Source organism: Passer domesticus, chromosome 13 (genome assembly GCF_036417665.1).
Source record: "Passer domesticus isolate bPasDom1 chromosome 13, bPasDom1.hap1, whole genome shotgun sequence".
In the NCBI taxonomy this organism is placed as follows: domain Eukaryota; kingdom Metazoa; phylum Chordata; class Aves; order Passeriformes; family Passeridae; genus Passer; species Passer domesticus.
Window position 1 is genome coordinate 8,552,664 of NC_087486.1, and position 26,909 is coordinate 8,579,572.

General features: G+C 41.6%; 1 protein-coding gene across 4 annotated transcripts in view; it reads left to right on the top strand.

The window, feature by feature from the left end:
* The window catches only part of TRPC7 (transient receptor potential cation channel subfamily C member 7), a 73,106-nt gene that overhangs the window by 36,750 nt on the left and 9,447 nt on the right, over nucleotides 1-26,909 (top strand). For 3 of the 4 annotated variants that reach the window (XM_064387696.1, XM_064387694.1, XM_064387695.1), the window contains exons 4-8: nucleotides 5,869-6,033; nucleotides 11,687-11,903; nucleotides 16,695-16,928; nucleotides 18,736-19,000; nucleotides 25,242-25,437. In XM_064387696.1, coding sequence (XP_064243766.1) covers nucleotides 5,869-6,033; nucleotides 11,687-11,903; nucleotides 16,695-16,928; nucleotides 18,736-19,000; nucleotides 25,242-25,437 — 1,077 coding nt within the window. The remainder of the gene's footprint in view (nucleotides 1-5,868; nucleotides 6,034-11,686; nucleotides 11,904-16,694; nucleotides 16,929-18,735; nucleotides 19,001-25,241; nucleotides 25,438-26,909) is intronic. The other variant, XM_064387697.1, reaches the window with a different exon arrangement.

Below are 26,909 nucleotides of genomic sequence, written 5' to 3' on the forward strand. Positions count from 1 at the left end.
CTGTGAGCAGGTGCTGCAGTCTAAAATGTGTTAATAAATGTGGGTTTGCAGAAGCAAAGAGCTACATCAAAAGATAAATGCTTAATAATGAACCCAGAAAGGTTGCTTCAAGGACATGAATGCAGCTACATGATGGAAAGAGAAATTGCTCATCCCTGCCCCTGCCAGTGTTTCTTGACATCCCCAATGTTCTCCTGAAAGTCTATTTATGCAGCTCCTTTTTAGCTCACACTCAGTGATTAAACTCACTGAAGTTTGCCATAAGGCTGACAGGGAAGGCACAAGCTGAGAGGACACGACAGGAGCACCTCAGGACTTTATAGTCCCAGGTTCATGTTGTTAGTTCTGATATGCAGGGTTTTATCTGCTTTCACTGCTTCACTGATGAGTTTGCCTTCCTAGCACAGCCCCTGGCTATTCAGTGTAGGGTACATTAGCAAAGTGAGGTGATCCTGTCTGAGTGGTTAATTCTTTTGCCTCGGTGGTAGATTTCTGTACTTTTAAGGGAAATGGAATTATTTCAGTAATAAAAGAGATACTGGTTTCTTTCTGCACGATTAATTCCAGTCATCTGAGGCTGACCTCTGTCTCTTAGCTGTCTTGCCACAAGTTTCCTTATTTCTGCTGACATCATTTTTCTGTCCAAGATAGAGACTCTCCTCTCCTCTCCTCTCCTCTCCTCTCCTCTCCTCTCCTCTCCTCTCCTCTCCTCTCCTCTCCTCTCCTCTCCTCTCCTCTCCTCTCCTCTCCTCTCCTCTCCTCTCCTCTCCTCTCCTCTCCTCTCCTCTCCTCTCCTCTCCTCTCCTCTCCTCTCCTCTCCTCTCCTCTCCTCCACTTCAATATAATAGAAAATAAAAAATAAAAGTCTTTCTATTGCAGTGGTTTCTATCACAAGTAACTTTCTATATGTTTATAAAATATAAAGGTACTTTATGATCTGTGGAGTGAAACTCTTGCTTTCATGAGCAGCTATGCTAAGGAAAAAACTCATTCTGTCATAAGAGCTCAGAAGTGTTTCCCCACAATGCATATAACGTGTTAAGCTACCAGAGAGAGCTGTCACACATCAAATTAAATAGAAATGTGGAAAAGTGATCACTCAATGTGGCATTCACAGTGGTCTCTGAAACACCCTCTTTATTCATACATGTAAAACTCTTCCTTTGAGTCCTTTCAATTCTCACAGAAGTCTTTGAGAAACTTTTTTCAATATTCCAGAATAATATTCATGTCTCTTATTTAATCCCCTGTAGCACAGGACAGGGCTTTTGGAGGTGTCAATACTTACCTGAGTCATCCACTGCCTCTCAAAAATGCTGCTTTGGTGGCTTCATTATTTGAGCTGATTGCTGTGTGATTTTATTATGACGTTTTTTAGCCTTTTTTAACTTAAAAAGCTGTGTGACATAGGCTGGAGGGAAGAACAATTTCCTTCCTATATCAGAGGTATGCACAGTAGCAGGAAAAACCACTGCCATCTACTGGGATCCCAGGGCCCTGGGGCCAGCAAAGCTCCCACCGTGGTTGCTGAATGCAGAAGCACTGGAAAACATTTTGCTTGAGCTCGCAGGTCCTGATGCATTACCTTAGTGACTCTGCCCAGGAGATAAAGCACTCAATGCTTTTAAGTGGCTGGCTTTGGAGCCAGGCAATCCCCTCCACTGCCAGTGCTTCCATTTCAATCAGAGATTTCCTGCCCTTCTGCACAGCCCTGGTCACACTGCTCTTTCTTGTCTGCAGCGCAGGAGCACCCACAGTTTGTCCCTAAAAGCCTCCTCGCCTCATTTTCCAGCACTGAGGAAGGAAAAGAGCGTTTAATGGGAACATTGAAAAAGCACTGCAGCATTCAGTCCTCTGAAATTCAATATCACACATCAGCATTTGTCATTATGCTTTGAAGCATTCTGCCTTGAAGCCTTTGTCTCAAGCTCTGTTCTTCTCCGTGCCTAAGTGTCTTACCAAAGCATCAGTGTAATCTTTAACTTGGTGTCAGTGCCCATTCCCAGGGAAGAGAGAAAGTTAAATGTAACATCTCTGAGGAGAACTAAGACCAGTGTCTGAAATGTTGATAGAGAGAGGGCTGGCAGTGCCCAAGGGGTCACTCTGTGTTTCATTAATGTCTAATAGAGAAAACAATGAAAACTGTACTGCTTGCTGTAAGCAAATAAGAGATCAAAACTCATTCATGCTCTGATCTTCCTGATCCTTAACTTATTTTCCCCTCATTTTTGTAATAATCAGAGTAAGATGATGTCCTGGGGTGACTTTATGATGCTGAATTTTATCCCCATTTGTCTGTTTAGCCCAGAAATAGATTTTGTGCCTTTAAACTTAGATCCAAGAGCACAGAGGGGGAGAGAAAAAACAGTGAATTTTTTCCTGGCTTTATTCAAAACCAAAGACCTTCAGCTCTGTGTCTTGCCTGTGCTGTCTGCAGCATGGACAGGGAGCCAGAGAGAGCTCTCCTTGGATTTTAGTTAGGTTTTTTTAGTTATCTGAGGCTGGAAGTTTTTTTGGAACTGTTCCGCTGTTGTTCAGTCTGAGAACACCAGGGTTATCATCCAGGCCCCCCAGGCTGCACTGCAGCTGGGACACCAGACCTGAACCCCAGGGAGAACAAGAAAAAACCAAGGACATACCCATGCAAAAGACTTTATCTCTCCAATCCACAGAAGGACTTGCTGAATTTGCCATCTCTTCAGAACAACAAGAGGTTCTATTGTTCAGTATTATTAATCTTTTCATGTTTGTGAGTACTTTGCTTCTTAAATAAGCAGTGTTTTCCACTTTTCCCCAAGGAAATCTTTTCCCAAACCAGTTGTAGGGAGGGGCCGCTTGAATTTGCTTTCTAGAGGAGCCTCTTTGGAGGTTTTTCCCCACATTTGCCCTAAACCAGGCCAAAAACTCTTTCGGCGCCCAACGTGAGGCTTGAGAAAGTGAAAAAACCTGCACTGATTGCATTTTGGTTGTACCTACTCTGTACTGGGATAAAGCAATCAGTAGCCATGCTGCTTGAATCCATAATGTCTCTGGGTGGAGACCTTCATGTGCTTCTGGTCCCTAGGCTTTTTTGAGATTTTAGCATTTTCTGGTCCCTAGGCTTTTTTTCTTATGTGGAGATACCTCCAGTATTGTCCCTACACGTGGAATTTACAGTAGAGGGACATGGATTAAAATAGCTTTTGTGCTGGGCTCGGTGATAATGATTTATAGGGAGTTTACAAAGGTACTGGGGTTTGTTCAAGGTATGTATGGTTTGTGGTTTCTTCATCCTAACCCATGTCCCAGTTCCATTCTTTGGGGGCTTATAAGTAACTGTACCCAGTTTGTTAGAGGAGGAGCAGGGGATGAGGCTTTTCAGCCTTTCCTTTCCTTCTTCTCCTTTAAATCTGTTACATCACTTTTTTACAATGCTCTGTTTCCCCTGAATGTTAAAGAGACCACTTTCCTGGTATTTTATGTGGTAAGCTCCCTCTCCATGGTCTGAAGCATGTCTAGAGTGGCTGATATGTTCAGGGGGGCTGATGAGACCCCTGACCCAGGAGGGGACCCAGCCATGGGAAATCCTGAGTGGTGTGGGGAATGAGAGGATATGGACCAAACACATGACAGAGGAACACCACCAAGGCTCTATGGCACTCTGCCTGTCCTTATTGCCTTGAACAAAATAAATTGTTCCACTGAGCTGGGTTTTATGGCAATTCCTTCTCAATTTTCCCATACTTGTATTTTTATTGTAGCTGTTTCCAGACACATTGAGAAAATGGACAGATTAAAATGTCTGATGAAGTCTCTGAAATGCCAACCAGAAGACTTTGACTGTCTCATTGCCAAGGACAACTGAATATCTTTGTTTGAATCAATTGCAACAGGAGGAGGAAGTCTGGATATTGCTTGGGTCCCACATCCCAGAATTCTGCACATTCACCAGTGCCATTTCCCTTCCCTTGAGTCACTACAAGTGTTGTTGAATTCATGATATCTGAAAATAAAATATGCAAAAAGGGATCAATTCTCTACTGAGCTTCCTTCCACTTCATTTTTTTGTCCATTTGCCAGGAAGATAACAAGCCCAAGCAGCATTAGGGCAAACATAAACACCAGGCGTTGGGAAATGCCTCCTTGTAATACTGCTGTCATCACCTCAACCTTAAACTTTAAATGCTCAGAAGGACTAGGAATCATGATTTATAATTACCTTTTGTGAAAGCATTCTTTTTCATGAAAGCAGCTTAAAAGAAAGCATATTAAAATGTTAATATTTCCAGGAAAAAAATTCTAAAGACAAAGGCGGTTAAAAGTACCCATCAATTTCCTTTGTTCTGATTGATTTATTCATTGGAAGGGGTAGAGTCTCATTTTCTTTTTTTTTCTTCTTTTTGAGCAATGTAGACCCCAAAGCCTAATTCATCTCAAAAGCATATTTTAAACAGCTACTAATGTGTTGTTATTGAAGGAAAAGTGTTACTGCAGAGCAATCCTAATTTCTGTGCAACTGTATTTGCTCCTGAACAGTAACAGTTCTGTTATGCAAACATCTCAAAAAGAGTCCATTAAGTTCCCAAATCGATCACCGTTCACAGGTAGTGAAGATGAAAGCACAATTTGAATTTTCTCTGCTTTTCAGTCCCGAGAAAACTACAGAAGGCAGCTGAAATCCTCCAGCTGGGTGATCCAGAGCAAGGGATGGCTGCCAGGCGTGGTCCCTGTCCCTGTCCCTGTCCCTGTCCCTGTCCCTGTCCTTGTCCCTGTCCCTGTCCCTGTGGCCCCCGAGCCCGCAGCAGCCTCTGCTTTCCTCCTCTCTTTTTTTCTTCACCCCCTTCCTCCTCGCCTTCACCTCCAGAAAGTTCTACTCTTTGAAAGAGCAGAGCATTTTACATTTCCCTCCCAGGAATATTGATTCATCCACAGAACTAATAAATGAAACCCTCAGTTCTACTTATGAAGTTAGCTGCACCAGCAACATATTTATTTTTCATTTTTTCTTTCTATTCTTTTACATTTTTATTATCCTTCTTTGTGATTAAAATAGCCACCTTCTAAATTCGATCACCTCAAAGAACAATATGAACTGAAGTTTAATCTTTTATTATAAAACTGTTAGGTAGGATCTGGTGGTGCTGTAATTTTGCCAATAAGAAACTGCCCTTTTCACTTTTCTGCCACTCACATTTTCTTTTACCTCTTTTTTTTTAATTTTTACTTCAGAACAGTAAACTGAAGAGTCCCAGTTACAGGGTACAAAACAGGTACTTTCTGTACCAGAGCACCACAGCTTTTCCTACTGCTTTTGAATTTGTCTTTTTGTCCTATCAGTAAAGAATGAGCTGTCATATTTTGAAAGGTACTCAGAGATAAAGCATTTAAAGTAGCAAAATACCAGCCAGATCACATAATTTGCAGGAGAGCCCTGCAGAATGGTTCCCTTTGGGTCTTTACAAAGTGAATAGAACAATATAATATCAGCTGCTGTGTCAATGGCCTTGGCAAAGTCATCACAGTGTTTCTCAGCTTGACTTCCAAGCCCCTCTCTGTGCCTTTTCTGAATCTCAGGGTACACGGTCTTACCCCAAGAGATAACTTGCTCAGATGCATTTTGTCAGTGCTAACCACTAATGGATTTTGGGGTTTGGCTCAGACAAAAATAGTCATACAAAAATAGCTTTTCTCTAGAGAAGACAAGGAGCAGAAGTGATGCACGTTCTGCCACCACCTGGGGGTCCTGTTTGCAGTTTTCTGTTTGTTTGCTTTATGGACAACAAAGACATGACCTGTCATGTTCCACGGGCAAGATCAGAAGGTTATTCCCTGAAATATCTTCCTCTTCAGACAATGCCACTGATGTCTCTATTTCTGCTTTTCTTACAGTTTGTTGCTCACCCCAACTGCCAGCAGCAATTGCTCACCATGTGGTACGAAAACCTCTCAGGCTTACGGCAGCAATCCATAGCTGTGAAGTTCTTGGCTGTTTTTGGGGTCTCCATCGGGCTGCCCTTCCTCGCCATAGCCTACTGGATTGCTCCCTGCAGCAAGGTACAAACTCCTGATGGTCTGGGGGGGTTACAGGCAGTTTTACCCAGGGCCTGCAGTGAAACCCCAGATTTTTCCATAAAGGTGTTGGGGAGTGATTCCTGGTATCCTCTAAGACTGGCCCAGGGAGAGCAAGCTTGGGGTGTTGCTTGACAGACACAAATGGAACTGTCATGATTTGAGGCTCATCTTTACAGAGAAAGAAGTGGGGTGGTGGGTAAAGAGGGTGACAGGAAAACAAAAGGAAAAAATAATGTGTAGGAGATAACAACATAGGAGTGAAATGAAGAAAAAATAGAAGAGCCACCAAAACTGGAAATAACTAAAGGAGGAGATCCTTGTTTTAGTTAACTCTGATGTTTAAATTCTTCTTTCATGCACTTTTTGTTGTGGGTTCCTCCCTTCTTCAGGGCTCCTTTGTTACCTTTCTTCCTTCTTTCTGAGCTTGTGGTTTTAGTTAGTGGAGCATTGTTGTGGGTTTAGTTAATGCAGCATTATTGTGGTTTTATTTAGTGGAACATTATTATGACACATGGGCCTGAAACTCTGGCAAGCCCCAGGAAACTTGTTAGTGTTGCATCAACAACTAGACTTAATCATAAAATCTTTACGGTTTTGAGGGAAGAGATGAAGCAACTTGAAATACTGCTGTATACCTAAATATAGATTAAACAGTGGAGGAGAGTTTGTTGAGACCTGGAGGTCAAAGGAGCAGAGCCAAACATTAGCTTAGGTAAAATCTCGAGTTGTTTGTGGCATGAAATCTGTAGGGGTTTCATCCTGAAAGAATCTGCTCAAACAAGTGGAGATAAATAAGTGTGTGGCTGAGTGATAAAGAGCTTTGTCACTGCTCTTGCCACAGAAAAAGGGGTGGCAGGGGACAAGATCATTTCACATTCAGCAATAGCCAGCAACATCATCCTATACAAGGTAGATGTCTTCTGCAGGAGGCTTGTCACAGGTACTTAAATTTAATAAAAATGACACCTGGCACAGCTATTGTATTCAGTCTTGAAAGTATCTTTTTCCACTTCCTCTAAAAAACAGTGAGGAATCCTTTTTAAATGTATGAAACTCAAGTAGTTATAGATCCATCAATTAGTATTGAGAAAGACTATAATTTGAAACACATATTAATACAATCAGAAAAAGTTCTTCAGTACATCTGAGATAACAAAACACCTTTAAGCCTTGGTTTCCTCCAAAATGGCTCCAAGAGGAGTACTTTGTGTTAGAGGATATGAGGATGTAACTTCATCTCCTCGAGGTCTGTACCAACCCAAAGCCCCTCATTTTTCACGGGCACCAGCCAGGACTCAGAGGTGCTCACAGAGGAGTTCATGCCAAAGCCAGGCTGTGCTGTGGGTGTTTTTGGCTGGGTCATAGAGGGAATTATTGTGTGAAATTATCACCTTGATTCCTTCATGTCAGACCCCAGTCTAGCCGGGATTTATGAAGCTGTTTAATTTCCTTCACCTCTGTTGAATGTGTTGGGAGATGGCACACCAGCCAACAGCAGCATTTGTGGTGCAGTCTCAGAATTAATATGGCAATAGGTGGGAAGAATTAGACTAGAAATAAGGGGAGAATTTAAAACAAAAACATAAAAACTAAGAGGAAAGAAACTGAGACAACCTCCTGCTAAAACTAAAACAGTTTTATAGCAGAACTAAGAAATTATTGAGAAAGTTACTTGGTTTTAATTTCTTGAGGTAGGTGTATTAAAATTTTAAAATGGGGGCAGGGGGATATTTAACTTTTCATCAGCTCTGATTTCATTATCCTAAACCTTTCATGCATTCTCATTTTTCAATGTTCCTTCCTTTTCACCCCACTAGACTGTCAAAAACCACATGTAACCTTCTAGCACAAAGGCCAATTGAAATTTCTTTCAGACAGGTATTGTCTTTTAATGCATGGATTTGCCTTGATCAGAACAATATAGTCTTGATTTTTGATTGGGGCCTGTGATAGAAATAACTGAATCACAAACACAATTTTTTCCTTAAGAATTGGTATCTCACCCAAAATCATCACTGTTAATTTCAAGGGCTGCAGGTTGATGCAAGAGCCTGCTATCCTCTCACAGTGTAATTGCAGAAAATTCTGCACAGGCAGCATCTCCACTCTGAGCCTCCCAGTTTTGTCCTGGTCAGCTTTACAAGTGTTTTATTTGTTTTTTACTGATGGAAGCAATCGTGATGTTACACAATTGGGCAAAGAAATCACTTTTCCACAGTAATAATCAGTTAAGACTTTTAACTTAAATCAGGTCTGTCTTCAGAGACTCACAGATACCCAGGCATGAGTCAGGGGCTCATTTCTGGACCAAGGCAGTGAGAAAAATGGAGGAGATCTCTAATGTGGAATACTGCAATGGGAGCTGTCCTGAGCAACACTACTGTGTGCCACATTCTTATGATGATCAAATTCTGCAGTTTCACATAGGGCAATAGAGGAATTCACATTCAAAATTCCTTCACTGATGTATCTTAGCTAGGAACATACTTTAATGCCTGTCCTCCCCAACAGAAAATTGTCTTTAATAAAGCTCTGTGGGGTTAGAATGTGCCATACCAAAAACTACCCAGAAAAAACTAGTACATAGCATTGACTGGAGTTTGTACCTCAGCCTTACCTATTTTTTTAATTCAGTTGCACAGAACGAACTTATTAAAACCAGTTTTAGTGTCAGTCATTCATTCACTTCATGACCCATGAAACTTAAGCCTATCCTATCCTGAAAGATCCTTGCTGACTCATCTATATCCTGGAGGCTGTGACTCTGAAATAAACTGTTGCTTTAGATGTTGGTCTCCAAAACATTTTTTTTTCATTGGTAATGAAAAGAGAAGAGAGATTGGATAGAAAAATTGCACAGTCTGTTGCCTGAAAATGTAATGACAAGAGCAAGAGGGGCTGTTTGGATTGTCTGCTGAGCTTCAAGGTGTGTTTTCTTTCTCGGGTTGGTTGAAGTGCACACTCAAACATCACAACACTGAGAGGTCACTCACACACAGCCCTCTCAGTCTGGCTGTTCTCTCATTTCCTGAAGCCACACTGGGGGTTTGTGGGGTGCAACTCCCACTGCAACACACCCTGCACTGTTGAAACACTGGAACTTTAATGGTTGCCTCTGCCCAAACCATATCTGTACCTTTTGACCCCTAAAATACACGAGATCACTACAACAGCATCTTCATGCTTCTGCTACAAGCACAGTACTGAGCATAGCAATGGATTTTTCCTTATGCTCCTAGCCTTTTTTGTTCTAATCTCCTCAAGCTGAAAATTTTGTAGTGATATCACACTATATATTTTTGTTCTGACATGAATGTATGCTTCATTATTTTTCTATCATGGAGATAGGATGCTAAATCATGAAATTATCTGCTCTCTTAAGAATGAGCCTTTGTATTCACACACTGTCAGTGTTTCTATCTTAGCAGTAACAGCCAGACACTACCCTGCAGTCCTGGTTTGATGAAAGGTGGTACTTTGATTTTCTAAAAAATCAAGAAATTTATATACTCATGCAGTTACACACCTTGAGTTTAGCTGTATCATGTTGTTTGAAAAATCTTATTGTCATAAAGCATTAGACTGGCTGGAGGAATTGACACTTCATAATTTAATTTTTTTTTTAGAATATTTTAGTCTACACCTTCTGTAGCTCTTAGCTAAAAATTAGATTTCTGAGAAGATATAGAAAGCATCAGCTCAAAAAAATAATGGTAAGCTTTCTGCAGTAATAAATGGGACAAATGGCTGATGTAACATTAACTAAATGCAGATTTCTGTTAAATCATGAGAGAAGTAAGGAAAATTACCCCCAGAATTCATTTGGTTCTGTAATACATGGGATTATTTCTCTGATAACTGAGACTATGCTACTTTAATCTAAGGTCTTTTTTTTACATTTCTATAGAGAGCAGGAAAAGTCTCTGGAGAGGATTCATGATTCAATAGGTATTGCTTTTCCTCTTTTAGTGAATTCAGGGTAGAAATGAGTCTCAAACAGATTGCAAATGCTCTTTCTTAAAAACTTTCTGCTGAGGATCCATGGCTGATGTTCCACTTTACTCTTGCAGTCTGAACTCTCTCAGGTCATAGGAGGAAAACTGTGTGATCCAGACCTATCCCACCACCCCATGCAGCTCAGTACTGAAATTATAAATTCTACTACAAAGCAAAATCTACACAACATCAGCCATAAAGAACTGTTGAGAATGACACCCATGGTGGCAGCACAGGAGGTGAACCAGAGCTGTAAGGGTTGAGACTGGTTTTAACAATTCATCCACTCCTATGTCTGCCATATTATTTCTAGACAAGATTAAATAAACTTGGGTTTCAGGTCAGTGCAATATCTGCCCAACTAAACACGTCCTTACTGACCTCAGAGAATGTCAATAAGGACCTCAGGAAAGAGCAGATATTTTCATTTGCTTTATTGGAAAGTTATTTAGAAGCATGCACATTTTCCAATAGGATTTCCTATTCTGTCAACTTTATAAAATATTTTATTGACATTTTATAAACTCTGATAAGAAAAACAAATAAACGCCAGAATCCTAGTACTTCCTTTAAATTTATGCTAGCCCTAGAGACCTCTGCTTTTGAAATATTTCCTCTTCTGCCATAAGCAGAGACCAGGGCTCCCTGGAATTAATCTGCTATTGGAGATAAATACAAAAACAAATAATTTCCTTTTTATGTCCTTTTTCCTATGAAGTTTTATTATCAAATCAGTGGATATTAAGAAAAAATGGATGATATCTTGGCATCAAAGGGAATCAATCAATGAGTAATAAACTGAAAAAAAAATTCCAGTTGTCTTTGAGGAGTTTGGAAAGACCCCATCCAGGCCAGCTCTTCCATTGCTCCCTGTTGTGTCCAGCACTACAAGCTTTGACCCTACTGCTCCTGAAAATGCTTCTACTCTTTCCATCATTCTGGAGTAATGTTTTCTTAGGTCACAGAAAATTTAAAATTTAAAGAGTGATATTTAAATTCATTAATCAAGAAAGCTTGTCAAGAAGAGCAGAACAATTATATGTAGTGAAGAGACCTGCTGCTCTTGTTCTTGGCTTAGTGTCTTGAAATAAATCCTTGTATTCTGGGAGTAATTCTCCAGCTTTGGTACTAATTATGAGAGCAGACTATCATAGCAAAGCATTTGAAAAGCATTACTAAAGCATATTTAAACAGAAGGCTATTTCTTACACACTGATAATGAACCAAGAGTTCACCATTAATAAAAGATTCTAACATGTAAGGATGAGAATTGTGTCCATCATTAGGATTTATATTGACACACGAGTTCATTCATATCACACATGCAAAAACAAACATCTCTCATATAAATGTCCTGTCTCTTCATTTTCCACTCACCATATGGCCAGGGCAATTAGATATTACATGTGGGTTTAAAGAGGCACTGTAAGACATTGCCATGCATAAAAAATTACCCAATGCATAGTGTCTGGTAACAGCACATAACAACTTGAACAAATCTAAACCCGATTTAGCTAATGATCCAAAATCAATTACTGAATCCTTTTCACCGTGGGCAAAAGGTTTCAAATTTTATAGTGAAAAAACATCAAGGAGGTGTGTAAATAAAAACCTTATGACTGTGCATGTTCCATTGCAGCTGGGACGTACCCTCCGAAGTCCTTTCATGAAGTTTGTGGCTCATGCAGTTTCTTTCACAATCTTCCTTGGACTGTTAGTAGTGAACGCCTCAGATCGCTTTGAAGGAGTCAAAAATCTCCCCAACGAGACCATCACGGATCATCCAAAACAAATATTCAGAGTCAAAACAACCCAGTTCTCATGGACAGAATTACTGATCATGAAGTGGGTATTAGGTAAGTAAAACCAAAATGAACACAAGTCCTCTGTGGAAATTCAACCTCATTAGGAATAGCATGATACACAGTGACAAGACAAAGAAAAAAGAAAAATTAAACAAAAACAAAAACAAAAACAAACAAAAAAATTAAAAATAAAAAACCCACAAAAAACCCCAGAAAAAACACAAAAACCAAACCAAAACAAAACAAAACAAAACAAACAAAAAACCTAACAAAACCCCAAGCTAAAAAAAAAAAAACAAAAAACCCTAACCAAGAAAACTCCTCAAAACTGAAACAGTTTACTATGAGTCTAGAGGTTGATGTCAAGAGTTTTGATTAAAGAGGAGCAAAGAAGATTTGATCTTGGCCACCACTTTTGAAAACATTGAATGATGCTTAGCAAATTCTCTCTTTTACCTGATTTTTCCACTTTCCGTCGTAAATGCTATAGATGTTGCCTATTTATCTCTGTTGGTTTAATATTGCATCTTAAAGAAGGTAATATTATAATAGGAACCTGTGGCTTCACTCTGGGACAAAGTGAGCAGAAAGAAGTGTGGTGAGTCTGATTTGTTACCCTGCCATGGGATCCTACTGTAATTCACTGAACCTCAGTGTCTTTGTCTGCAAAATGAGTATAATGTCATTTGTTTTTCTTGTAGTGCACTCCAAGCTCTAGTGATGAAACCTAGGCAAGTAAGAGCTAGATTTTATGAAATTTGTAGTGTGAAATTTGTACTGGTGAGAGGACAGTGCAGTGCTCAAACCTTACAAAAGAAATTAAGTTATTCAGCAATTACAAAGTAAGGATTCTTGTGGGTGAACCCTTTGAGTGCCACATGCACAAGTCAAATTTCTAAGGAGGTTCAGACTAATTCAGATGTCTCACTTTTCCTACAAGCATCATTTACTCCTGGTAGGTCACTTAGTTTGAACCATTAATCTAAACAAGTTCAGGAGGATTTCTTGGGAAATTGAGCTTATCAACTCTGTAGAATCTTTGTCTACCTCTTCTGTAGCTATTTTTGTTCACCACCATGATTTTGATTCTCTTCTTGCAGCAAATAATTCCACTGTTCCATAAGTACTGATGGCATTAAATTCCCCTGAAAAATAGGGTATGGCTGCTCTATCTGATGACTTCTTGGCCAATGTTTCTTTGTTCCCTGTCCCTGTGATAATCAGAATCCCATACAGGATATTAGGCTAGAAAATACTGAATAGATGCCAGACTGGATATAGTAAGACTGTAAGATATATTTTTAAAATTATATTAAAGCAGTTGGACAGGATGATTAGATTTTAAACTAGGTATTCTTTTCTCATAGGCAGTAGGTATCTGTCTGCTTGTTGAGTTCCTGAGAGATGAAGAAGAAAACATTTCATTTAAAGTGAAGGTTTTCACTTTTCTGGGAGAAGAAAGGTGATTCATTGTACAGACTCCTGAATATAATGAGATTTTCTAATGACTGCCTACATCTGCACTGACAATCTTCTCTGGCCATTTTACCTGTCTGCCTCCAAGAAATGTTTCAGCAATACTGAGGTGGTAGTTTTGTGCACATGGCCTGCAGACACCTGCACTTGTTGAGCCCCATGTGTGACCCCGAACTTCAAGGATTGTAAAAGCACTAACGGTAGCAACTTCTGGTGCTAAAATCTTACAGATATTATAAATACCTATATGCAAGCAGAAATATAATTAAAGTGGCCATCATAGACCTACCCAGTGGCCTTCTCTGATGGAATGACTGTGTATGTGCACAAGGACAAGCTGCAGATGTCATTTAACTGGACTTCTGGAAAGCCTTTGGCATGGATCCCCACAACATCCTTCTCTCTAAATCAGAGATAGATGGATTTGATGAGTGGGCTGATGAGATGTGTAAGAAAGCGTTGGAGGGTTGTGTGGCCACTGGCTCAGAGTCCACTGATGGACATTGGTGACAAGTGGTGTCCCTCAGGGGTCTGTATGGGCACCAGTGTTATTTAATACCAGCGCTAATGACAGAGACAGAGGGCTCAAGGGCCTCTGGTAAATACTGAGGCTGGAGCACATGAAGGATGGGATGAATTGTCCAGACTAGTCTAAGGAATCATGGGGATCTCATGAGGTTAAACAAGACCAACATCCCCTTTGTACATGGTGCACAGCAGTTTTGGCTCATGCACCCAGGGCTCATTATTTGCCTTGGCTGCCTCTTCCCTGTGGGCAGGACTTCCCAGCTCTTGCCTTCAAATGAGGAAGGCTGGCATTTTCCTCATGGACAGCATGGACTGAAGTGTGCACTGAAAGCAGGCGGGTTTATTTCTAAATCCCCACTGCAAAAGCAGCCAGGGTAGCAGTTGAACTCTGGGTAGATGCAATCTGAGCACTATTAATCTCTTAATCCAACAGCCTTTGGTGGACCCAGGAAGGCTCAAAGGCAGCTCTGCAACATCAGCTGCTCCTGATTTATGTACCAGGCCAGAGGATATAGAAATCTGACAAACTGTTCCTTTTTGTGCACAGGTGGTGAACAGCACTTCTTGCACACTCCCATTTTTCTTCCAGATGGGCTGTGCCTGTATCTTGACTCTCCTTCCCCTGGTGAAACCAGAATTGCCCATCGAGGTGACATTTCTGATTACCCCTGCAGTGGGAACAAGAGACATGCAGAAGCTGGAGCCTAGAGCTGCTCATACCCCAAATCTCTGAGCATCAAACTCAGGGAAATACCCCTGCCAGAGCCACTGAGGCTCAGAAACAGCACACTGCAATCTAATCACATCCTGGCAGAGCTGCTTTGTCTAACTACTCATCCTTAGTTCTAATACCTCATCTTATGTTCCATCCCCTGAATTTTAGCAGATTTTTCTCTTCTCAATACTTTTCCTAAAGAGGAGCTTTGAATTACTCTCTCACAAAGTATATACAATTACCCAGCAGTACTGACCAAGTAATTACTGTAACTTTTCCACTTGTCCTGAACAGACATTTTTAAAAAAGGACTGCCACAAAGCTGGGGGAAAGAACAGTGGAAATTATAGGCCAATAGCATGTTACTTTCACAGAGGGGTTCTAATTTTAGTCAGACTTCTCACTTTTAGACACTTCTTACTTCATTAATCTGTGACTTAGGTATATTAAGGGAGCAAGATTAGAAATAAATTTGGATGGGAATCATTTCTGGTCATCAGTGAACAAGTGCTTTGTTGGGCAATGCTACCTCGCATGTGATATTTCCTTAAGTGCTTTAGTACCTTTATAAAGCACACATGTGTAATGCACAGGGCTAATGGCTCCTATCCATCATTTCTGGGATGCTTTTCTTTTCCAGGTAGAAATGTTTCTTTAATATTTCATCCTTGCTCTAGGAAAATTCCTGAGAAACCAATTCTTCCACCTGTTCCCTTAGGCTATTTATTACTAAATCTCACTCAGGGTGAGTGGCAGTGTGGGATGAAGTTCCTGCTTTTACAGCCAAGCACCATGGAGGAGGAGAGCTGGGAGGCTCCTCTCCTGCCCTCCGCTCAGCATTCTGCAGATCTCAGGCTCTCCCAGGACAGACCTAAATCAGGGAACATCTCCAGGGAGACTCCAGGGCTGTGGAGGTCACAGGCTCGCTGTGACCTCAGCTGATGGTGCTATGGATGGCTCAGCTTTCCTTTTTCTCTTTAAATCCTCCCCTGTGCACAAGGACTGAGAGCAGCAGTTCTCCACTCCTCCACCCTCAGGCTAAATTCCCACTGACCTGTTTCCCTCTCTGTAACCCAACTTCCCCGTGCTCCTCTGGGGACACCCCCTGCTTCCAGGAGCTTCAGAAGTAGCCAAGCAAAAGCATTGACATGCCACACCACGAGAGCTGCCAGCAGAGAGGATGAAAGGAGTTCACAGAAAGGAGAAGATTGCAGGAGGTCACATGGAAATTGGCAGGTGCTGCTCCTTCTTGATTAAATGTGAATTTTGCTGCTGCTATGGAAACAGGACTGGGTAGAGCACAGGAAATATTTATCAGTGGGTTAAATATTCCAACACTTTAGCTATTCAGGAGTATGATTTCGGCCCTGGAGCCCTGCTGGAATTGAAAGGTGGGCAAATTGGTGAATCTGACCTGAGCTCTTTGACTGAGTTCACTTGCCTCTTCCCAGTAGGACATGAATGTCAAATATTTGAATTCACTGGGTTTGGCATTTAGGTTTATTTGTAAGTCTGTTGTCAGAAATCATCAAGTTGGGCTAAACTCAGTGTTTTCAAAGTGGTAGTTCAGACTTTAATATGTGGAAATTCATTATTTAATACAGAAAGCTTTATGAAATTGGAAGGACAGAATTTCTGTCTTACTCTTTTTTAATCATACTAAACTTACTCTTGAACAGTTCTGTTTGCATTCTCAAAATGGACACACTATCTTAGGGAAGGAGGAAAAGAGCAGCAGAGCAAGCAGTGCCATCTTCAGTGCCATGGTGAAGGAAGGTCATTCTGGGGACAAGAGAGGAAATCTACATTTTTTCTGACTATATCAGCAGTAGAATTTTCTACTGTCATCAGAATTTCTGAACAGTGCTTTTTCTGTCATCATCAGAAATCAGCTTTTCCATTAACTTATACAGTGACATTTTGAGATTTCTGCTTCATAGGCACAAAAGGTTGTATTAATTTTTAAGAAAAGATGACAAGAGTTGTTCTCAATTAATTTGTTTATTTAAAGTGTCTTTTGCTTTGGTCTTAGAAGCCACTGCAAGCAGGAAACAAACAGACCTGTCTGAATACAGAAACACCTTCTGTGTTTGCCAGTTCAAGATGCTCTGATCCCTCCACAGGTATGATATGGTCGGAGTGCAAGGAGATCTGGGAAGAGGGTCCACGTGAATATGTGGTGCATCTCTGGAACCTGCTGGACTTTGGGATGCTGTCCATCTTCGTGGCATCGTTCACTGCCAGGTTCATGGCTTTTCTTAAAGCCTCTGAGGCACAGCAGTACGTAGATCAGTACGTTCAGGATGATGACCTCAATAATGTCACCCTTCCCCCTGAAGTTGCTTACTTTACCTATGGTAAGATGCTTTTTGTTGTCTAATACTTCCTGTTATCTTAGGTTAATGTGTGGCAGTACTGAAAGCAGCTTTCTTTTTGTGATATTTATATAGTTTTTTTCTAAATAAAACAAATTTTCCCTGGATCTACCCATTCCAGCCATCTTCCTAACCAGTCAGAAAGGACCCGAACCTCATTCAGCCTCTGCTCTTGTGCTATGGCTACATTCAGGTCAATCACATCCTGAAAATGTAGCTTGAGCAACAGATAATCAGGAACTCTGAGTGAGCAGAATAGAATGTAAATTACAGATGAATTAATCTGCTTGGCTTTCCAAATGAGAGAGGAGGGAAATGTGTGAACAAACACAGAATCTGAGGCTGCAGTAACTCTGCATTTCTGTTACATCCAACACCTCTACAAAAATAAATAAGAATAGCAATAAAAATAGCTGCTGCTCATCAAAACCTACATTTTTGTAGAGCCTGTATCATCCATAAGTGCTGACTTTGGGAAATGCAAGCCACAGCAGTGCTTTGAAAATGTTCTTTTGGATGGCTGAAATGGTTTTCCTTTGCTATACAAAAATGAACAGAGCTTCACACACGTGTGGGGACTGGAGACACTGCACACCTCTGCAAGCTCTAGATGGCACCTGGGCAAAACCCACGGGGATTTTTGCTCACAGGGGGCAGCAGGAGCTCCAGAGCTGGGCACCAAGCAGCAGCAGTGGCTCCCCAGGGCTGTAAGTTGGTTGTTGTGGTGCTGTGCTTGGGCTGGACAGGAGAGCAGAGGCAGCACCTCCTCCACTGCAGACCCACACAGCCCCAGAGCCGTGGGCCTGACCCACAGACAGCAGTCAGAGCCACAGGAGCTGGCTGGCCCCACCAGCTCAGCTCCTGCCTCCCTCTCTGCCCACGCAGCAAGAGGCCAAGAGATGAGGTTGTGGCTTCTCCCTCTCTGCCTTGCTGCTCACCCATTTAGAGTGAGCCCGTGGCACAAAGGTGCAAAGGGTCCAGAACAGAATATCCCAACAAGATCCTGTGAATTCCTCCATCTGCTGCTTTTCCTTTGGTCAGATTACTGCAAATAATGCCTAAGTTTACTGCTGTGGCCCTGAAGATGTCACATATTTTAACTGTGATTCTTTCCATCAAGAACCTGCGTTGATGCAAGGACACTTATAAGCCATATTAATATAAATATTTACATTTCAGCAGATTAGGTAAATTATGCATAGCTGGAGCTTCCTAAAGTAAAAATATTAGAGTAACTAGACTTCAGAAACTGGTTTTAATTTAGAGATAACATGAAAATGGTACACAATGTTTATACCTGCTTTATCTGAACAAATCCTAACTTTCTTATCTAATGGTGGGGATAGAAGATCTTGGTCTCCCTAATGCTTCCTTTCCAAATACTGACACAGTGCCCTGTCTCCAAATCTACAGCTATACTCCACTGTGTTGTGGTTTTGGTTCTCCATCTCAAGAGCTTCAAATGGAGAAAGCACAGCACAGTTGATATTCAACTAGGAAACAGAAAATATCAAATTTGTTTAAAGCCATGCTGGTTTTTTCACTCTGTGGCTTCAGTAAATCCCAGTGATTTGGTAATTTCCTGCCTTTACCATGTGAAAGATACAACTAATTCACCATATTTATACAGAATGTTGTGGTCCAGTGTACAATTACCCCAAATTTGGGTTTTTTCCCTCTTTAACTCCCACCCTAATACAAGACTGAGTCTGGAAAAGGGTCATTTATCATAGCAGCTTCCGCCTAACCCTTTTTGTTACTAACACCTAGTGTACATGTATTGTTTTAGCCAGGAACAAGTGGCTCCCCTCGGATCCCCAGATCATTTCAGAAGGCCTGTATGCCATAGCTGTGGTACTCAGCTTCTCCCGCATTGCTTACATTCTTCCAGCCAACGAAAGCTTCGGCCCCCTGCAGATCTCTCTGGGGAGGACCGTGAAGGATATCTTCAAGTTCATGGTCATCTTCATCATGGTGTTCCTAGCCTTCATGATTGGGATGTTCAACCTTTACTCTTACTACCTTGGTGCAAAGTACAACCCCGCGTTTACAACGTGAGTGCTGCGGGAGGAGGGAAGAAGGAAGGAGGGAAGAGGGAAGGAGGGAAGAGGGAAGGAGGGAAGAGGGAAGGAGGGAAGGAGGCTGCTCTGCAGGGCTTGGGCCCTTCTGGGGCTCAGGTGGTTCCTTGGGGGGAAATCACACCCAGGTTTTGACAGGGAAACTTGTGCCACAGCCAGCAGCCCTGGCAGCCAGCTCTAGGCCTGAGTGCAGGGAGAGGAGCAGTTCAGAACCCATTGTTTCTGGTAATCAAAATAGCAGATCAGGGAAATTGTTTGTGAGATGTTCAGTTTGATGTTTCAAGAGAAGCAGTGGAGAAGTTAAACCTAAGAATACTGTTCTTAAACCTGTAAGATGAAATGTATGTAAAATAAGGAAGGATTTTGCTTCTCTGACAGCCAGTGTTGTGGGTTCAATTCCCATAAGGGCCATTCATTTAAGAGTTGGACTCAATGGTCCTTGTGGGTCCCTTCCAACTCAGAATATTCTGGAATCGTGTGGTCTGTTTTAGGACAACCTCAGTGCAGCTGTCATTATTGGGTGCCCTTTTGCAGAGCCAGCTGCTGGCCATGGTGCTCAGAACAGAGCAAACCACCCAGGGTGCTTGGGATGTGGGGTTTAGGCCCTGACTGGGAACTTTTCAGCAGAAGCCATGTGAAGGCTGCACAGAGCATCACACCAGGCTCCTCCCCACAGCGGGTCTGCCTGGGCCATGCTCCCCTGGAGCACGCCCGGACCTGCAGAGCTGTCTGTGCTGGGGGTCCCTCCTTCACCTCGTCAGGGATGTTGGAAAGAGAAAGAGGTTGGCAAATTTCAATGGAATAAGTTCAGAGTGAGGCTGCTTTTGAAATTACAGCCCTTTGGTGGCAGGGCAAAATGCAGTCTCAATTCTCCAGGACCCCAAGAACACAAGTCCCAGTCCTGTAGCTGAGATCCTGAAGGACTTTTCAGAGCAGGGAACAGTCCTGCTGGGTATGAGGGATGTGTCCCATGCATCCAGGGGAAAGCCTCCTCCCTCACTGCAGTGTGGCACCAGCACAGCATTGGGACAGCACTTTTGTGTCTCACAAATCCACTTGACTTGCCTCAGGGACACAGGGGGAGCTTTCCTTCCCACACACCTGTCTGTGGGAAGCCTGGCATGATGTTTTTCCCTTGCTGACTTCCAGGAAACCACTCCCAAGCCACAGTGCCTGAGCCCCCAGTGGTTCCTGTGTGCACAGCAGACATTTGATGTGTCACTTCTGGAACGTGTTACACAGTGAGCCTGGGGCTAAGCTCATCACTCCTCTTGGAGAAATGACCTTTCCAACATCATTTCTGTCCTGCAAGTGGCTGTTGCCTTGCAATTTTACCACACCACCCTCTTGTGCCACATGTAACCTGTAACACAATGTTTACTTTCCCTTCCAAAGCCAAATTTGCCTTCTAGACCTCTCCTAGAGCCTCAGGGTGTATTTTAATGGAAGGATTTGTGAGACCAGATGCATTTACATCTATCTGTGCTCAGTAGTTAGGGAGAAGAGGACTGAGTGTGTAGGATGGGACTTGCTTCAGATTTGAAAAGAAGAAGATGCCCTTGAAGCACAAGAGTTAATGAGAATCAAGGCAGTACCACCCCTGACTGCCTGGTGGCACAGCAGCCCTCACTTGTGGCATCTCCCAGGCACATCCCTGGAGAACAGCACTGACAAATTTCAGTCACTGGTGCAATTCAGCCCAGTAGCTCTCTTATTAGCACTCATTATCTAAGTGCATCTTCCAGTAGTTACTGTCTTTGGATTGAAATAATGACCAAACATTCACTAAAGTGATGTCTGCTCACTGGAGTAAAGATTGCTTTAAATGCCCAAGGGATATTTGGACTGGGGAGAAATCCTCCTTAACTTTAGCCTGCTGACTACATATCCTGGGGGGACTTCATGTTGTTATAAAGCAAATTTTCCATGAGCATAAATTTTCCTTTCAAATTTGGAAGAGACTTTAAAAATACTTTCTTCTGATTATTTAAACACACAGGAGTGACAAATGATGATCAGTGAAAATGAGCCCTTTCATCATGTGAAACAAAGAGAATAGATTTACATTCATCCCAAAAATCCTTCTTAGACATTCCATGCAACAAACTAGAAGCCCTGAGGTAGAGAGTCTCAAACAATATTAATAAGCTAATTACAAGGTTGTTTTGGCAGATGGGCAGACACCAGTGGTAGCAATGCTTCCTGCTCTATTTTGGGTGGCTGCTTGTTGGCCTTGCTGAAGGTGGTGGTCTCCTGCTGCCATCAGCTTACTCATGGAAAGGAGGAAGATTTTGGTACTAAAGCTTGGGTATCACAGCTGTTCATTCCCTGAAAAATCACTGGGGCAAAAAGGGGTCATGCTTATTTTGGTGTCCTCATAACCCTCCTGTGACTGCAGCAGCATCACAGAAGGCATTTCCTGGGAGCATGCTTTGAATTCTGATGAGGATGGATAAAATTTTACAGTGAGTTTTGCAGTCGGAAATGCGACTGTTTAACTGTGGGACCTGATTCTCAGAGGTCACTTGGACAGTTGTGACAGAAAAAGACCCACTGGATTTGTGCCCATAATTGACTGTGGGCAGTTCCAAACAGCATTGACAGCTCCCTGGATTGCCTCAGTGGGAAGCCTTGGACAAACAGCTGCTCACTAAAATTCAAATTACACATTTAAGAAAAGCACACCTTCCCAGGGCAGTATGTAAGCAGAAAAAAAAGAGTGTACACTGAGGGAATTGCTTGCTTAGTTCTAATGATAATAGTTACTGAATATTTGGTTTAACTTTCGCCCTCCCTTGCTACTGTACTTTGAAATCTTGTACTCAATTTCTTCTCTGTTCATCTACAGAGCAAGCACATAGCACCCCAGTGGCCTCTGATTTGAGCTATTATACAAAGTTTCTGTCATTTCTTTCCTTTTGATGTTCTGGAAGCAAAGGAAATAAGAGTGCAGTTGTCTTTACTCCACACAGTTAAATATAGAGATTATTTAACTAAACACACTTTCAAAATTTTTTGGAAGTTCTTCAGTGCTGAAGAGCAGATTATTTCCACAGCACCACACCAGCTATGTTTATCTGTTTATCAGATGCTGTGTACAGCACACAGCTCTTGAAACAGCCTGTAATTAAGAACATGCTATGCAAACAAAATCGAAATGGAGGCAAGGCTGATTGTGTTCATCTTGCTTTCTGCATCAGAAATCAGGCTGAAGGCTACAAGGCAAGGTTTTCTGTCTCACTCTCCCCAAAGGGGAATGTGACTCACTGTTCAGTGCCAAAGCTACTTCGAGGCTTGAAGGCTTTTTTCTACTTGTTTTGTTTTGTCAAAATGTGATAGTTTTGTAGATTACATTGACTGCATTGCTTTTTTGGCAGAGTTAGTTCTCAAACCCATTTAAGGAGATAAATCTGAAAGGATGCCTTAAGGTTTTTTTAAAGAGGAAGGCACAAGACTGATATGAAATGAGAGCCTTGCCATGATCCTTTCTGATGAACAGCACACAGCTGTATACAAAAGTGAGGAAAATCTGCAAATAGATAACTGGCTATGGTCTGTTAGGAAGCATCACCTTCCTCAATGAAAAATATTTACATTTTACTGAAATAAGTACAATGAAACAAACAAACAATCTTTGTGGTCTCCCCAGTGCAGTCAGCTCTACCACAGTAAAGGGTGATGCTGCATAGCCACCTCCACAGGGAGTATCTGCCAATCTGTCACTGCCAGACCCCCCTGCTGCCAGGAGCTGTCAGTCTGGGCAGGACTCCTGACTTCCTAAATCCTTCATTTGTTTGCCTTTGAGAAGGATAAAACACCTGCTGACCTTGCAGGAAGGGGGTAAATTGCTTAGCTGGCAACAAGGAGACACATTGGCATCTTGGAATCCTTGAGAACTTGGCTCCCAACGTCCTCCTCTCGTGCTTTAGTGAGTTGATCTTGGAAAAAAAACAAAAAGCCCAACTGATGTTCCCTGCAACCTGTGCCAAATCCCGTGCAACCTGGCAATAATCTAACAGGGAGAAGGAAAGAGTCATCCAGCCTTTTTGAAGGGTAAGGATGGACTAGTACAAGGTCTCCTTAAATCATTTCCTCTGACAGAGAGAGACCTGCATCTGCCTGGGGGCACTGCTAAACATCATTTTGGTGCTACAGGTTGGGTCAGCCTCTCCAGCAGCCTCCCAGTCCCACCACCACGGGCACTGGTCCCTTACCAGACACTGTAAATCCAGTTTATGGACATGACAGAGGAACCTGGCACCCCCATGCTTGCCTCTGGGGCTCAGGGTGGTCAAGGCTGCTTGCAGCTCTCAATTTACTTTTCAAGGAGAATCTGGCACTACTCGAGTATAGAGGTCAATGCCTGAGCTGCAGAAAAGGAGCAGAGCTGACACATTGTATTAAATCTGCCAGCAGGGTGGAAAACTGAGAGAACCTTTCTAAATTAAAAAGGAAAGTTAATAGCAGGGTGCAGCTGGGCTCAAGGCTGGAGTTATGGTTTTTATTAGTTTGGGAAATCACCTCGGTGGTGGGTTTCAATACCAGAGATCATTGGTGTAATATGTGTTCCTTAACTGGAAAATACAACATCTATTGAAGAAGCAGTGGCCAGATTGCCACTGCACAGTGCAGGGAGTCTGACACATTAATGCCAGGTCAGCTCAGCTGCAGATGAGGGCAGGAGAAAGGAGCAGAGTGTTACAGGAGAGGAAAAGCAGAGGAAAAGTGATGGCACCTGAATGTAGCACTGTCAGAGATCCCCCAAGGGTATCCCTGCAACCACGCAGAGCAGCAGGGGTCAGGGAGTGGGGTATCCATGACTCTGGGGATCCAGGAAGTTGTGCAACATTTATTGGAAACATCATTCAAGGTTAGTCTCCACAAAACAATATACAGAGCAAATATTATACTCTTTACTGCAGTTGTACTACTACTTGTAAATGAGCTATGGACTACCACAGATTATGATGGGAATTAAAAACTAGTTTGCTGCAGCAGAAAGGAACCGTCCAGGAATTCTGCACCAGCTTTCAAAGGCTTGAACTTAATTTCTCTTGCTTTTATGAATGGTGTAATTGATGCTGGAATTGACATAAAGTTTATTTTTCCTGTTGAATATGCCATGGTTTGTGTCTATAAGCTGTTTTTATAAACAGATTTAGCAGGATTAGTAAGATGCAACCCTAGTAAGAAACATTTCATCAAAATAATTTTTATATGGCATTGTTTCATTTGAAGGTGCCACCTCCTGGCAGGCAGGAGGAGAAAGGAGGCAATTAACTGCTAACAGGCTAAGGACTGCTCAGCAAAGGCAAAATGCCTTCTAAGTTAAATATTAGGCAAAATGCTTTCAAAATGTGCCAGCATCCCTCCTCCTCCTCCTCCTCCTCCTCCTGTCCTTTTCAGCTGTGGCTGCTCTCCTCCCCTGTTACTGCCCTGACTCCTTGGATCAGACTCTCCTTTTGACCCGTTAGTCCAGCTTCATTCTTTCCAGCACCACTTCTCTTTGTCATTGGCTTATTCCCCATTTTCCTGTCTTTCAACCTTTTAATTTTCCTCTTGCTCCTTTCTACTTTCAAGCAAGAATAATAATCAAATTGAAATGCCTTTCTGCAACATCTTCTACCACTCCTTAAATCCAATTTCTTCCTACAAATGCTTGAGTGTCTGACATGTTTGGAGTCCCAGAGCAGGATGGGAAGAAAATCAGGCTGTGGTCTGACTATATTTGCACTCAGTGTTCTTTATATCAACGCCACAATGCAGAACTTTTCAATCCCTTCTCCTGGGTAAAAGACATGCTTTTCTTCTGCTCCGGAAACTGCAGAGAAGGAGGTCAGACTTGGTACTATCTGCTTGGGATGAAAAAAGAGTGAGTGAGTGAGTAGAAGCGAAAACCCTACATAAAAAGTTTCAAACTGCAAGGTGCCCATGGATTTGTCATCCCTATTAGGGACACAAAATCCAAGTGTAATGCACCTGATAGGAACAGATGGAGCAAATCAGGGCACACTGTAACTTTGTAGTATTAATCAGAAATCATATTTCTTTATCAAATCAGGAAATGTGATTTGGCTCATCCCTGGGTGATGGATAATGGGTTGCAATAACTGTGCCAAGATATATTTATATTTGTGGATTGCTGCTTTTATTGTTAGCATGTGGCCTGGCTAACACAGTGTCAACTCTATCAAGAGATTGTTTGTTTTATTTTTAGGGTAGAAGAAAGTTTTAAAACCTTATTCTGGTCAATATTTGGCTTATCTGAAGTGATATCTGTGGTGCTGAAGTACGACCATAAATTCATTGAGAATATTGGATATGTACTCTATGGAGTATATAACGTGACTATGGTGGTTGTGCTGCTTAATATGCTAATAGCCATGATCAACAACTCCTATCAGGAAATTGAGGTAAGATAAATCAGATTGCAAACTCAAACTTAATTATTACTGATAATGAAAATGCTAAAAACGCAAGGAGGCTGTAGTTTACTTTACATCCAAGGTTAGAATCCTGAAAACATCATCCATCATATAACAGTTAAGGCTGAGTCTCTCCCGAAATTATGATTTAATTAATAATAAACAATGTATCATTTCTATAACTATTTCAGCTTCCTTGTTTTTAATGACCCTCTGTGGGTAAACCAAGTTTTCTTTACATGCATTTAATGAAAGCAGTTTGTGATATTTTTAATTCCTTTTGTTGGCTATGCTAATTTATCCATGTGTGTTGCCTTAGCTGCATTGTTTGCTTATGACAGAGTAATATTTCTTCTGACTATTTTCCCTGTTCTCTACTGCTTAAACACTCCAGCCCATGTAGATCTGAAACTCATGTGCATTCATGAAAATGTTTAGAAATTCCATATTGTCCAATTACCAGGCATAAAACTTGATATAATTTTTTTGAAGAGTCTTTAGGGTCTGCAAAACATGACTTTGTGGACATTTACAAAAAAATGTCTTTTAAAGCATATAAACAGAGCCCTCAAGGAATATTAATAGGTTTCTGCAGAAAGGCATTTGCAGGGTTTACCCAGCCCTGCTCAGTAGTGTGGCTGTTAGCAGAGTGGATTTGCTAAATGCTTTGGACATAAACAACTCTCTGCTAATCTAAATAAAGGCAGAAAAAAATACATTATTTGGATAATGTTAATATTGAGTCACCTTTTACTTCTGATTTGTTAAATGTCAAACTTCTGCAGTTGGGTTTGTAGTAATTACTTGTCCTAATCTCCCCTCCAAACCTGACATTGAAAAAGGCCAGGGCTGAAAATATTTTCTCACTGTAATGTCTGATTCATCCATGAACTGGAGTACAAATATAACTCTATCCTGTGCATGCTGTAACTGAGTCTAAATGTCAGAGAGACCTTACATAGGCTCTCTGCCCCAGAACCTTTCAGGACTGCAGAAAGCAGAGTCATTTCTCCAAAGGTTTCTAATCACATAGGATCAAGCTATTCCCTGAATCCTATTCACCTGAAAAAAGTTTTACTTCAGAAGGGGTCTCAGCCTCTTACTGCATTTTCTAGTTTATTGTAATAGACGGAGATGCGCTTGAAGAAAAACGATCTCTGAAAATATCTGAATAGATGGCCTAAATTAAATTTCCAGTTTAAACTTTGTGAAAGTCCAAATGGTTCGTGAAAGTCTTGTCAAAATGGTTTGTCATCCTTCTTGATTACATGGAAATTTTCAAAATTTGTTAAAGATTACTTGTAAGTATCAGCAAGCAAAACAAGTGTGAGTGTTTGGCCCAGATCCTCCTAATTGAGGAAAAACTAGTTCTTCTTATAGTAATTAATTTCAGTACTCACTATGTGAGATTTCGAGAACTCTCTGTGAATCTCTGTGAAGATTAAAGAGAATTGCAGAAT